This window comes from Dama dama, chromosome 9, assembly GCF_033118175.1.
Source record: "Dama dama isolate Ldn47 chromosome 9, ASM3311817v1, whole genome shotgun sequence".
Classification (NCBI taxonomy): Eukaryota; Metazoa; Chordata; class Mammalia; order Artiodactyla; family Cervidae; genus Dama; species Dama dama.
The window spans coordinates 54,928,001-54,940,740 of NC_083689.1; the positions used below are offsets into that span (position 1 = coordinate 54,928,001).

The window sequence follows — 12,740 nt, forward strand, 5'->3', positions numbered from 1 at the left end:
CCTAACTGAACAAACCTGCACCTGCTGTCCTTATGTAGGCTGTGAGTTCTCCGCTATCCTGTCCTCCAGTCTGTCGTGGTTCCTGCATCTCGGTGTAGATTCTGCTGTGTCGAAGAATGCTGTGACTGAGAGCGGGGCATCCCTGTGCCCTTCCCATGGCACCTGCGGAATGGTGCTGGTGACTCTGTGGTACCTGGGATGCTAAGTTTCTGGGTTTCCTCACGTCACTGCCACCTGTGAGACCTAAGAGTGAGTCATTTGGCAGCCCTGGGTCTTCCTTCTCCCCAGTGTAATTGGAGATGCTCACACCTCTCTCTCCTCTCCTGGGAGTGAGTGTGAGAATTAACTACCAGAGCACTCCAGAATGGCAAGGAAACAGCTCTAGGAGTGCTCCATGAGAGTGTGTGATGGGATAACACACCCTCTGGCAAGGCTGGGAGGAACGTGGAAGTGAAGTGGCTGGCTCGAGTCCCACACCTTCATCCAGATGGGGGATGGCTACAGATCTGTGCCTTGGGAGCCCTGGAGATTGACTTGGCTCTGCTTGGAGGCTGTGGGAGCTGGATCTCTGCTGGGCTCCGTCCCAGCAGTTCTCTCTGTCCCAGACAGAGCAGCCTTGTTCTCTCCTCCTTAGTCACAGCCATTGTCTGGCACAGAATTCTGGGGGTGAGAGGTGTCCTGGGGCTTGGATGCTCTGCAAAGGCTCAGTCTGGCGTGACTCCTAAGTTAATAATGTATTTAGCTGTGGGAAGGGATCCTTGAGAGAGAGGGTCTGAAGGAGGTGTCCTTCTGAATGTGTAAAGGCCCAGCCTGGCATGAAAAGGGTTACCAGGAACAGCAGCCATCTTGCCGCAGAGGGCGCTTTGTTCCCAGCTGAGGAGCTGAATGAAATTCTTTCTAGGGCTGGTGGAATTCTCATCCAAAAGCCTCCCCTGCCACTTTGAGGGCCCTTCTCTGTGCACACATACCCCGGTTCCCCTTGAAGCTCAGCTCAGGAGTTCTGAGTTGAGGGGCAGGGAAGAAGGGGCAATTTGCTTAGGAAAGGAACCTGGATTTGTTCACTGTGATTGGATAAATGTCATTTTACTTCTTTGTCTCTGGGATCTCAGACCTCTGAGACCTGAGGGTATAATTTATCTTTGAAAACGAGCCCACCCCACCATCATCTTGGCCCTTTTGGGTACTCAGCCTCTTTCCCTCTGTTTTCTCCACAGCAAGCCCCACCCAACACGGATTGGCGATTCTCTCAGGCCCAGAGACCCGGCACCAGCGGGTAGGTGACTGCCTCTCCAGCCCACCCTCTCCTCTGCGGCATTTTTCTCAGTGATGACGTGGGAGGAGATGCGGGGGGAGAAGGGGAGGGCTCAGCTTTCACTACAAATGGCTTCCTCCCTCAGTTCCAGATTTCAGGGAGGTTTTGGGGTATTGGGGGCTGGTGCACAAACCCCAGAAGGAAGAGGCTCCTACTGTGGCTGTTTTGGAAGCACACATTCATCCCATTCCTTTAGCCCCACCACACAAACCTTTTCTTGTATCTTGGGCGCTTTGTGGGAGCGAAGCATGGTCATAAGGTTGGTCTCTGGGTGGAGAGGAGGCTTTTTATACCTATCTGTCTGGCTCCGTCCCCCTGCCCCAGATTTGGCTGCCCTCCATCCTGACTGGGGTTCAGGCAGAGGAATCTGGGACAGGAGGAGGAGAGGAGGAAGTGTCAGTAGTCAGAGGCTCCTCCAGAGCCTGCAAGAAGGAGCTGAGGCTGAGGCGAGGGAGGCCAGGCAGCTGGAGCTGGGGCTGAGGAGGGAGAGCCGCCTTGGAGGGGCAGGTCGCCCAGGTCCCCTGGTCCTGCCTTCTCTGCTTGCAGACCTTTGGTCTCTGACGCTCTTAACCGTCCTCAGTTCAGAGCCTGTCTTAGTCTGCCTCTCCCTCTCTCCTCGTCTCTGTCTCAGTTTCTGTCTGTGTTGCTGTATCTCAGTCCCTACCATTTGCGTCCGCCTGCACTGACCTGTGCCTTTCGCTGTGCCTGCTATGGCTAGGTGCTCAATAAATGTGGAATCAGTGAATAAATGTGACTCCTCCTCAGTCTCAGTCTCTGCTTTTCCTGTTCTGTCTCTGCCCTCCTCTCACTGTCCCTGACTTCTCTCCTGTCTCTCCTTTCATCGCTTCCTAGTGGTCTTCTGTCTCCAGTCTCTATTTCTCACTGTTTTTGCTTTCCTCTCTGTCCTCAGCCTGTGTTTCTTTGTTTCTATGTATCTCTCTCTTTTCTGTCTCTTTCTGCCTCATTCTCTGTTTCTCTTTCTTTATCTCTAAGTCTTTTATCCTTACTTTTACTCTGCGTCCCTCTCCCTGTCTGTCATTTCTTAAAACTTGTGGGCAAGCCAGCACACACAGGCGCCTGTACCCCCAGGCGCTCTCCCTCCGCTGCCCCTCACACACACCGCCTTTGATTCCTGCTTTCTGCAGCACACCCTCCCATCCAGGCTGCCCCAGCTGCCCAGATTGATCTGGTATGAATTCCTGCTAAGACAGGAACACCCTGGGGCAGGGGTGGAGTGGGGGAGGACTTCAGCAAAAGACCTGCAGTTGGTCTGAGCGGAGCAGGGTGGGCTCTGGGCCAGGCCTCCCTGTTAGAAGTCGGGAGCCTGGTGGAGTCCAAGAGGCCCAGAAGACAGAGGGAGGGCAGAGCTTGGGCTGCCTTGCGCAGCTCCTTGCTGGCTGGACACTTGCTGCCCACATGCTACAGATGCTGAGTCCTCACTGCCACCAGAGCCCAGGACACCTTGGTGCAAGGTGGAGACTCCAGGTCCTGGGCTTGTGAATCCTGCCTCTGGTAATGTGGTCTCAGGCACTTCCTGGCTGAGGCCCCTAGAAAGCAGCAAACCTGATGATTTGGACTGCCCTTGCCCCGCTCTTGACCCCAGCTGTCTCCTTTCTCCCTGCTGGTCTCGCCAGCCTTCCTGCAGGTTGTCCATTAGGTCATTCATTTATTCATTCGTGTGTTTATTTATTCAACAAATATTTATTGAGCATCTACTATGAGCCAGGCCCTGTGCTAAACACTAGCACATAAGAGTGAACAAGCAGATACAATCCCTGTACTCACAGGCTTCCATGCCAGCAGGGAAGACAGAAAATTGACAACAAATTACACTAAACAAATTACACTAAAAACATTTCTAGTTACAAATCACAGGAAGTTCTAAGACAGTCATGTGAGTATAATGAGGGAGGGGGATAAAGAAGGGAAGTGACGTTTGAGCCGAGATGATGAGAAATACAGGGCAGTTTGTGTTTCCTTGACCTTCCACCAGCCCAGGCCGTATACTGGCCCTGAAGCAGAGCTCACTGCTGCCTCGGGCACCTCAGCAGTGGCCTAGGATGTGCCCTCTCGATTGGATGCCTATCCCACCCTCAAGTCCCTTTTCATTGTATGAGAGAGACATGGTAATCTAAGTAGACGTGGGAGCTCTTGAGATGGAGGAGAAGGCTCAGGAACTCTCCCTTCCTTGGGTAGCTTGAAGGCGAAGGAATCAACACTTATGATTGAGCTGCAACAGGGGCCGAGACAAAATCAGTGTTAGGGGCCTGGTTCAGCAACTGTGATTTCCCTCTTTCATTCATTCAGTAAATAGTAACAGGTGGTGTTTTAGGTATAGGAGATATGAGATAGACATAATCTCTGCCCTCAGGGAGTTTATAGTGTGTTGAGGGAGACAAATATTAATCAAATAATTACTAAAAAAAAAAAAAAAAAAGTGAGATTCCAGCTATCCTAAGTGCTATGAAGAATATACAGTAGGTCTTGAGAGTATACAATAGGGATGTGACCTAGTCAGGGGGCAGGAGGACATCAGGAAGAAATGAGGTTGAGAATCAACCAGCCGAAAGAAAGGGGAAGAACATTGCAGGTGGAGGAAAGAGCATTTGCAAAGGCCCTGTGGTGAGCCCTCTCAGAATCAACAGAGTGGTGGGAGCTTTTCCCTGATGCCATTCTGATGAGCCGATGGGAGTGAGCAGATGAAGAAGGGTGGTTTCTCTCATTCCACTGAACCCTGGTTCTGGCCCATCTCGGCTGCTGGCACCCCAGGTTCAGAGCAGGGCTAGTGTTGAGTTCTGCAATAAACCTCGTTCAGGTTCAAGCCAGTGCTATGTCACGCTGCCTGGACAAAAGGGAGTTTTCCGAAGTCCTTGCCTTCCAGGTGCTCCTCTTCTCCACCACCATCTATGCTCAGGTTGACTCCTTGGCTTCTGATCCCAACAGCTGTTGTCTCAAGCCTGAGCCCAGCAAGCCAGTTCTCCTTTCCCAGGCCATGCTCCAGGCCCCTCCCTGCCGCCGTTCCCAGCCTCTGCCCAGAATAGAATCTCCGCGTGGCTTCCCCCGGTCCCCACACTGCTCTCCTTTGATGGCACCACACTGCCTTTCCCCTTCTGATCTGCCTTCCCCCCCGGGGACACTGTCTTTCCCTCTGTTTGGGCAGCCATTCAACAAACAAACCAATAGCAACTCACTTTTTTCTGCTCATAATCCTTGCTGATTATAGAAACATGAGAAATGGAAAAAACAGTTTTTAAAATCACTCATAATTTTACAACCCAGGGAAACCACCACTAACTTTTTTAATACAGAAAATTTCAAACCTATGCAAGAGGAGAGACATTGGTGTAGTGAGCCTCTCTGGCCTCACTCTCCATCTTAAACTAACCCCCTGACTTGTCTCACAACTCCCTCCTCCCACCGAGTTATTTTAAAACAAATCACAGCCATCATATTTCATCAGTCTTCATTATCTTTAACAGGTGATTCATTTTTTTAAACTCATAAACACTAAAAATAATTTAATAATAATAATAATTAATATCATCAAATATTTAGTCTGTATTCAGATTTCCCCAGTTATATATTGCTCTCTGTTAACCTGTTTGTGTGCTTATCCGAATTAAGGTCCACATTTTGTATTTGGTTGACAGTCTCATGTCTTAAGCTCTCTTAATATTTTTAAATGCATTTCAAACTTTTTTCTTGGTACATTTAGCATGCACAAGCAGCTGCTCTTGCTTTTTCTGCTCTTGCTTCTTTTGTTTCTGCCACTGCTGCTTTTTAAAATCTAATTATTTAGACGAATTGATCATAGACTTGTTCACAGGATATCAGCAAATTTTAATCCCAGTCAGGTAGTATATTTCTCACTGGTTTTGTTTGTTTTTGGTAGTAATTGAGGTCATACTGTCCATCAGTATTGTAGCCTTTTTTTTTTCTCTTTGTACCACATCATAAGAAAAGTTCTTCATAAGTCATTTAATTATTGCATAATAGCCTCTCTAATGGGTAAAAATTTTATCTGGTGCAGACAGGCTTTTACTACATTAAAAAGATACACATGCACTTAGATTGAACACAGTTAAACCCAGGCTAAGGTCAGGGGTGACTTCTCCATGTTTCTCCTTGTTTTGAGCAGGATGCAGGGAGCATTTAACCGCAGCCTGGCCTCTGGGGTTGTTCCTCACACACAGCCCCCCAGCACACCAGAATACAAACTCCTTAGGGCAAGATCATATCGTCTCTTAAATCCTAGGGCCTGTCACAGGCACTGACCCTTGGAAAATGGTCAGTTAGATGTAGTCCATCTCCTTCACTATTATTTTTCACTGTTCCCCAAATCCTGGAAGAGTTCCCATCCCTGCTGAAGCCCAGTATGTTGTTATGTATAAGATCATAGGCTTTGGAGTCACATTAGGCCAGTTTGTGTGATTTCACAATAGCTGCCTATTGCCAGCTGTGTGCTTTTGGGAAAGTCTCTCAACCTCTCTGAGCCCCGGTTTCATCTGCTGGGAAATAAGGATGATAACACTTGCCTGTGGGTGTTTCTTGGGCTGAAATAGACAATATGTATATAGTTTAGTCAGCCCAGTACCCAGAAATAAGAAGCTGTCAATAAACGGCTCAACAAGAACTCTCTCTCTACTCATCTCCTGCCCATGTGCTTGGCCTCCAGCCTTCAGTCACTTCCTAAGAACCCTCCTCGCAGCCCCGCCCAGTCCATCATGGTTCCAGGCCCACCTTTCCACTCACCTTCATTCCCTCAACACCATCACCCACCAGCACAGGGTATCCTCCTAACCTGGTGTCTGACCCTGTTGTCCGCTCCACAGCCCCCTGCTGCTTGCCCCATCTGCTCTCTCCGCTGTATCCGTATCCGCATTAGGCTCTTTGTCTCAGCCTGAGCCCTCCTGCCTCAGCCCTGCACCCCCAGGCGAGCCCAGAGAGAGCTCAGTCTGCCTGCAAGTGAGGACTCCTGGGTTGTCATGGAGACAGAGGTGGCTGAGCCTCCGTCACTGGGCTCCTGCCCTCCCAGAGGTGCCCCTCATCCCTCGGTCTTCTCTTGGGAGCAGCAATGATCTTCTTTTTAATGCCAGTAACTTAGTAGTTTATTAGTCACTCAACAATATTACAAATATTTAAAAATTACTTAACATAAAGAGTTGGCAGCAAACTATTCTATTACAGAGTTAAGTTACCAGTACAACAGACTGGAGATTTAGACACCTGGAAGATAACAATAAAAGAAACTAAAATATTTTAATAAAAAATTCAATTTGAAGGAGTTTACCTATCTTAACAGTGATCTTTAAATACTTAATTGACAACCCCTTTTATACACCTCAGAGACTTCCCAGAGCTCTTAGGGTAAGAACACACTCTCCAGTGTACACTTTGTAGCCCCACCACCACATCCCGTAGCAGCCACACTGGCTCTGAGCTCGCTGAGCTCCGCCCAGCCTCAGAGGCTGGGGCGTTTTACTCCTTTTGCTTGGAAAGTTCTCCCAACACTACCCTTCTCCTAGCTGACTTTATTGTATCGCTCAATTTTTTACTTTGAAATGGCTCAAACCTCTTAAAGTTGAAAGAATAGTATGATGAACATCCAGATACTCTTTAAAACTTAGATATATTAGTCGTTAAAATTTTGCACATTTATTTTCTCTTTTCTCTCTCACAACATGCACGCACTCACCCCCTGAACCATTTGAGAGTTGCAGACCTAAAAACATTTGAAATACTTCAGTATCTCTCCTGACAACAATAACATTCTCATACATAACCACAAAAGAATGCTCACATTTGATGACTTGAACATTAATGCAATAATACACAGTCCACTAGCATATTTTCATAAACGTTCCCCAAATGTCCTTTTAACCTGGTTTTTTTTTTTTAACGCCAGAATTCAATCAAGCAGCATAAATTGCATTGGCTTGCTACCTCTCTTTCATCTCCTTTAATCTAAAACAGCCTCCTTGCCTTTTGGAGGTTGTGTGTGTGTGTGTGTGTGTGTGATGACATAGACATGTTTTAAAGACTCCAGGCCAGTTGTCTTTCAAAACGTCCCAGAGCCTGTGTTCGGGGATCCTTTTCTCACAGTGAGGTCAGGTTACACAGTCTGTAGGAATACCGTGTGGGGGACGCTGCTCTTTGTGCTGGGAATCATTTCCTGTCAGTGTGATGTTCAGTTTGTTCACTGGGTTAAAGCAGTACCCCCAGATCTCTGTGTTACAAAACAGACTTTTACACTCTGTCCCTCCCCCACCCCAACTTGCATGCCTCCAGGGCCTGCCCTCCAGCCCCTCCCTTGGTGCAAAATGCTTCTTACCTCTTAGTGACCTAACTTTCTCTGTAGGGCTCTCAGGCAACAAGCATTCATTGAGGAATTTCAGTGTTCCAGACAGTGCAGAGGTCAACTAATAGACTGTTTGTCAGGCTGCTTCCGCTTCCCTTCGAAAATGGAAATCATTTGAGCCTTGGAAATTCTCTTAAAGCATAGGAGTAAAATTACTATGGGAAAAAGTCCAGGTTGGGGTACCATTCCTTAGAGTTCAGGTTAGCGTTTTTAACAATTAATGAATCACCTCGTGTTTTTCTCAATGTTTAGAGCATCTAAAGTTGTTAACTAGGTGCTTCAGTAGGAAACAGGCAGAGCCCTGTTCCCAAAGCTCAAGGAGCTGGGTCTGTGGGTGGAGCAGATTGGGGGGGGGAGGGGGCGTAGGGGATGGGACAGTGGCAGTCCCCCTGGGCCTAGAGCTGCCACAGAGCAGCCAGTCGGGGTGGGAACATGGCAAAGGCACCTAACCCAGCCTGGGTGGGCTCAGGGGTCCCTTCTGACAAACTTACTCACTTCACATTATCAAGGCAGAGGTAGGAAGCTTGCATTCTAGGAAGCAGTATCTGACCCAAAGGAGCTGGTAAGAGAGAGTGAGGAGTCATGAAGGGGACTCAGAAAGGGTTCACGATAGAATACTGGGAGTGTGGTTCTTGGGAAATAGGAAGGGCTGGTTCTCAGGTGCCTGTGGATTTTATCCTGAGGCCTGAGTGAGCCACCGAAGCATATCAGAGTTGAGTTTTAGCAGCCTCTCTCCTGGCCTCAGCATCTCGTGCGCCTCCCAGCCTCTGCCTCTAGGTTCTCAGGCCTTTCTCAAGCTCTGGCACGTTCTCTCCTGTTTCCCACCCTCCACTGTCCTCTGGAGAGGGTCTGCTCTCCCTTCCTGTGAGCCACCGCTTCCTCACGGGGTGGGGGGGGGGGCGGGCGGGCGGGCAAGCTGCAGTGCGTCCTGCCCCCTCCCTCCAAGGGCCATGGTGTCTGAAATGATAGGTAGAAAGCTGGCTTGGGGGACTGGCAGGTGGGGGTCTGGCTTCTGAAGGATTGTGTAAGCTCCCTCCTACCTTGCTGAAAGGGGCAGGTCTTGGGCGTGGGCTGGGGTTGGGCACTAGATCTGGGGGCCCTGAGTGAGGACAGGAGGGGTAGGGGTGGGGTGGCTTGGGAGAGCACGCTCACCAGCCCACTCTTTCCGCAGATCCCAAAATGGCGATGAGACCGGCACCTGGCCCAACAACCAGTTTGACACAGAGATGCTACAAGCCATGATCTTGGCCTCCGCCAGTGGTAAGTTGTGCCAACACGTGTGGAGTAGGAGACCTGGGGTCCTGGGGTGCATCCCACAGCACCGTGCCCCGAAACTGGCTTCCAAGCTATATGTCAGCTGGTCTGAGACAGCCCTTAATTCTAGGATATAAAGACAGGTTAGGGAGTAGCTGAGGGATGGGGGCTCTGGGATGCCCAAAGGGGAATAAATAAGGAAAGATCCTTGCAGGAGAAGTAGGGAGCAGTGGTTACAAGTGTTGCCCTAGAAGGGACACCTATAGGTCGGGTCCTAGCTCTGCCACTTACAATCTTTGTGCCTTTGATCAATTTGCTTAATCTCTCTAAACTTCAGTTTCCTCAATCAAGAAAATGGGAACAGAGACCTCAAGGGGTTTCTGTGAGGATTCAGTAAAATGATATGGTAAAGCACATAGTATTGGGGCCTGGGGCCTGATCTGTACCACCCTGAAGCCATGGAAGTGGGTGTGGATACTCCCAGTAGGAAACACACTCTGGACCTGTGGGACCCCTTCTCTTTTTTTTTTTGTAGCCCCCACTTCCAGAGCAGGACTTTGGTTTTCCCACAAGTTAACAAAGACCTTCAATGATAGAGATTCAGGTGATGCTAGTCTTCAGGGATGACAACCAAGAGTCCTGAGCATGGAGGGAGAAAAGTGTCATTAGTACTGAAGAGCATGGAGGGAGAACAGTGTCATTAGTACTGAAGAGCACAGGCTTTGGAGGCCGGCCGGCCTGGGTTCCAGTCCTGGCACCACCACTTAGCTGCGAGTCCTCAAGCAAGTGACTCGCCCGCTCTGGGCCTCGGTCTCACTGACTGTAACATCGGTGCAGAAACAACAGCTCTCACTGTAGTGTCATAAAGGCCTCAGGACAGGATTGGCAGAGAGGAAGGGCACCAAACGCAGTGGTGAAAATTGACAGATGATGGTCTCTTTTGACCCATGGTGGGGTAGAAGGTAGAATTAGAATAATGCCTGTTAATAAGCACTAGCTTCTGGAGCAACTAACCCTGGGCTTACATGGAGGCTGGCGGAGGACTCAGGCACGGGCCTTACTCAGTGAACTGAGAGCCCCACTGCCCAGTGGCTCTGGAGACCTGGTTAGTGGAGAATCAGGTAAAGCCAGAGCAGTAATCGCTGCCCTCGTGCCTGCACGCTGCCCCAGCTCACGCTCTGCAAGCTGGATGGGCCTCATGTCGGTGGATCTTCTCGCAGCTCTGCAGGGCCGGTCTGAATCCTTCCATTTGACAGATGAGGGGACTGAGAAGTTCCTTGCTCGAAGGCCCCATTTTGAGCTGCAGACTGGAGATTCTAACCCAGCTTGCTCCTATGTTCATGCCCTGTCTGCTCCAGTGACCACGTCTGCCTTTCCATCCAGCCTCAGTTTCCCTTTTAGGTGAACAGGTTTCTCTTAATGCTGCATTATTCTCCCAGATTGGGGTTCCAGATAAAATACAGGATGGCCAGTTAAATTTTAAATTCAAATAGACAACAAATAGTATTTCAGCATAAGTAGGTCCCAAATGTTAGAACTGGGACATAACTATACTAAAAAAAAAATTTACATGAAATTCACATTTAACTGGGCACCCTTTGTTTTCATTTGTTTAATCTGACAAGGCTTCCCTGGGTGTCTGTGAGGCCGTGGGGGGCCAGGCCCACGGCTGATGAAGAGGAAGGGAGCAGTAGCAGGGGCACCAGCCTTCTGGGAAGACAGGGCTGGCCCAGGTTGGGGGGTGGGGGGTGGGGCGGGGCCACTGTAATTCTAGAGAGGCCAGACTCTGAGTATGAGAGAGGCAGGTGGCAGGGTCTGAGAAGGTGCCAAGTTGGACTCTTGAGGGAAGTAAACAGACAGTAACGTATATTTAGCTGTTGTGGCTTTAAACCCTAAAGCCAGGAAGCAGCCTTTTTAGCCTAAATCCAGATTTTAAAAACAGAAATGGAGTCAGTATTTATAGCCCCAGACCCTCCCAGGAGGTCCCTGGGGTCACCGCAGGCTGCCTCCCCTGTCAGGGTTCCACCCCTCCAGCCCACACAGGGCCTGACCCGAGAGTAAACCCTGGCCCTGGGGGATGGATCCTGGGGGTGGAGGTGGCAGGGTCAGGCCCTCCTCTCACTTTCACACCCGATTTCCTGGCCCTGGAGCCAGAGAGGTTCCTGGAGTCCAGCCCGGCCAGGCCCGTGGGGCCGCTGAGGGGCGAGTGAGTGAGTGGGGAGAATAAGTACACTTGGGAGGCTTTTTATATAAACGTTTGAGGGGAAGGTGTGCTCTCTAGGAGGCTGTGGTCTGTGGCTCAGCCGGCCAGGGCTGCTTGGAGCTTCTGCCTTTAGCCCCTGGGTGGGGACTGCAGGGCAGAGGGGGAACGCTGGGGCTGGGAGCCTTTTCCCTGAGGTGAGGCTGGAGTGGGAGAGGGGAGCGGAGGCGGGCAGTGCCTTAACCTCCTCCAGGCCAGACGCCCTTGCCGCTCTTCAGAGGCTGTTTCCCCTTGTGCTCAGGGAAGATCCCAGTTCCTGCCCAGACTAAGTCTTACAGGGGTAGAAGGAGGTGCCCTTGGAGACTTGATTCTGCAGAAGGTCAGAGCCTGCAGTCCAACTGAGGTTGGGGTCAGACAGGGCCTTGGTCAAGGTCACATGGCTGGCTCCTCAGTGGCAGAGCTGACGGGACAGAACTCAATGTCGGCCTGTTTTTGTTACACTCTGGGTTTCCCAATCTTCCCTCCTGGCCAGCCCCACTTCAGTGCATCCCGTAACGCTGGCCAACGTCAGGTCTGTGCTTCTAGGGAGGGGGTGGCAGGGGCTGGCTTTGTCATTTTTGTCTGCGCCGGTGCTTCTTAGAGATCCTGGGTGTGTTGTAGGATGTGGGTGGGCCTGGCTTCCAGTTATCCAATCCCGCCCTTCCTATCTTTCTATTTCTGCCTCCCTTCCCCCTTTTGGTGCCCATCTCTTCCCACCCTCCCCTGCTCACTGGCGCCTCTGACGTCTCCCCTCTTTGCCCCTAAATCACTCGGGAACCTTGGCTCTTGAAGCCAGATCTGGGCCCCTCCCCCCAGCACTTATATTCCCAGGCAGGGGGGAGGGGTGGGGGCAGTCGGGGACCGGCTCCCTCCTGGAGTTAATTAGAGAAAATATAGAAATGTCAGTGGGATGAAAGGGCTGGGGAAAGGAGAGAAGGAAGTGGGCGCTGCTCCCTCCCACCCAGCTCACTTCCCCGCCCCCTAAAGGCCCCCGGATGCTGGGATTGGGGACTTGAAATGGAGGTTGTGGAAACCTGAGCCTGGAATGAGGAGGCGGAAACACTGGGGCTCCTCTCTCCTTTGCTTTCCCTTTCGTCCCTCCCCCTCTGATGCTGTTCTTTGAAAATATTTCTTGTCTCTCTATTTCTCAATCCCTGGTTGATGTCCCAGGATTACTCAGCCTCTCTGGCTTTAGTCACCCTCTCTGTGCACTCCCAGGGTCTAGGGTGGGGGTAGAGGGGGGCCAGGTCGGGGGAGCCCTTCTGCTGGACTGGGGGGTCTGGGCTGGGCATTTCTGGGGCTTTAACTCTCTAGCTGCCAGAGGACTCCAACAGGAGCCCTCCTGAACTCAGCAGAGTCATCAAAACCCCATGTTGTTGTTTTTTTTTTTTAAACCCCCTGGAGGTAGGGGGCGTGGAGGGGAGCAGCAGTGACACAGGGTATGGTGACGGTGACAGTGATGAGAGCGAGGGTGATTTTGGCAACAGCAAACCTTTAGTGAGCTCTCTCCGAGTGCCCAGGCACTGGGTGAAGCACTTTTTCCTGGAATCCTCACAAAACCTCAGTGAAGTAGGGTC

The 12,740-nt window shown here is 50.7% G+C and overlaps 1 protein-coding gene across 23 annotated transcripts in view; it reads left to right on the top strand.

The window, feature by feature from the left end:
- Positions 1-12,740, top strand: part of LOC133062488 (protocadherin gamma-C5) — a 178,017-nt gene that overhangs the window by 162,160 nt on the left and 3,117 nt on the right. For 22 of the 23 annotated variants that reach the window (XM_061151530.1, XM_061151528.1, XM_061151531.1 and 19 more), the window contains 2 exons: positions 1,215-1,273; positions 8,842-8,930. In XM_061151530.1, coding sequence (XP_061007513.1) covers positions 1,215-1,273; positions 8,842-8,930 — 148 coding nt within the window. Of the gene's footprint in view, positions 1-38; positions 250-1,214; positions 1,274-8,841; positions 8,931-12,740 lie in introns of those variants that run through there. The other variant, XR_009694177.1, reaches the window with a different exon arrangement.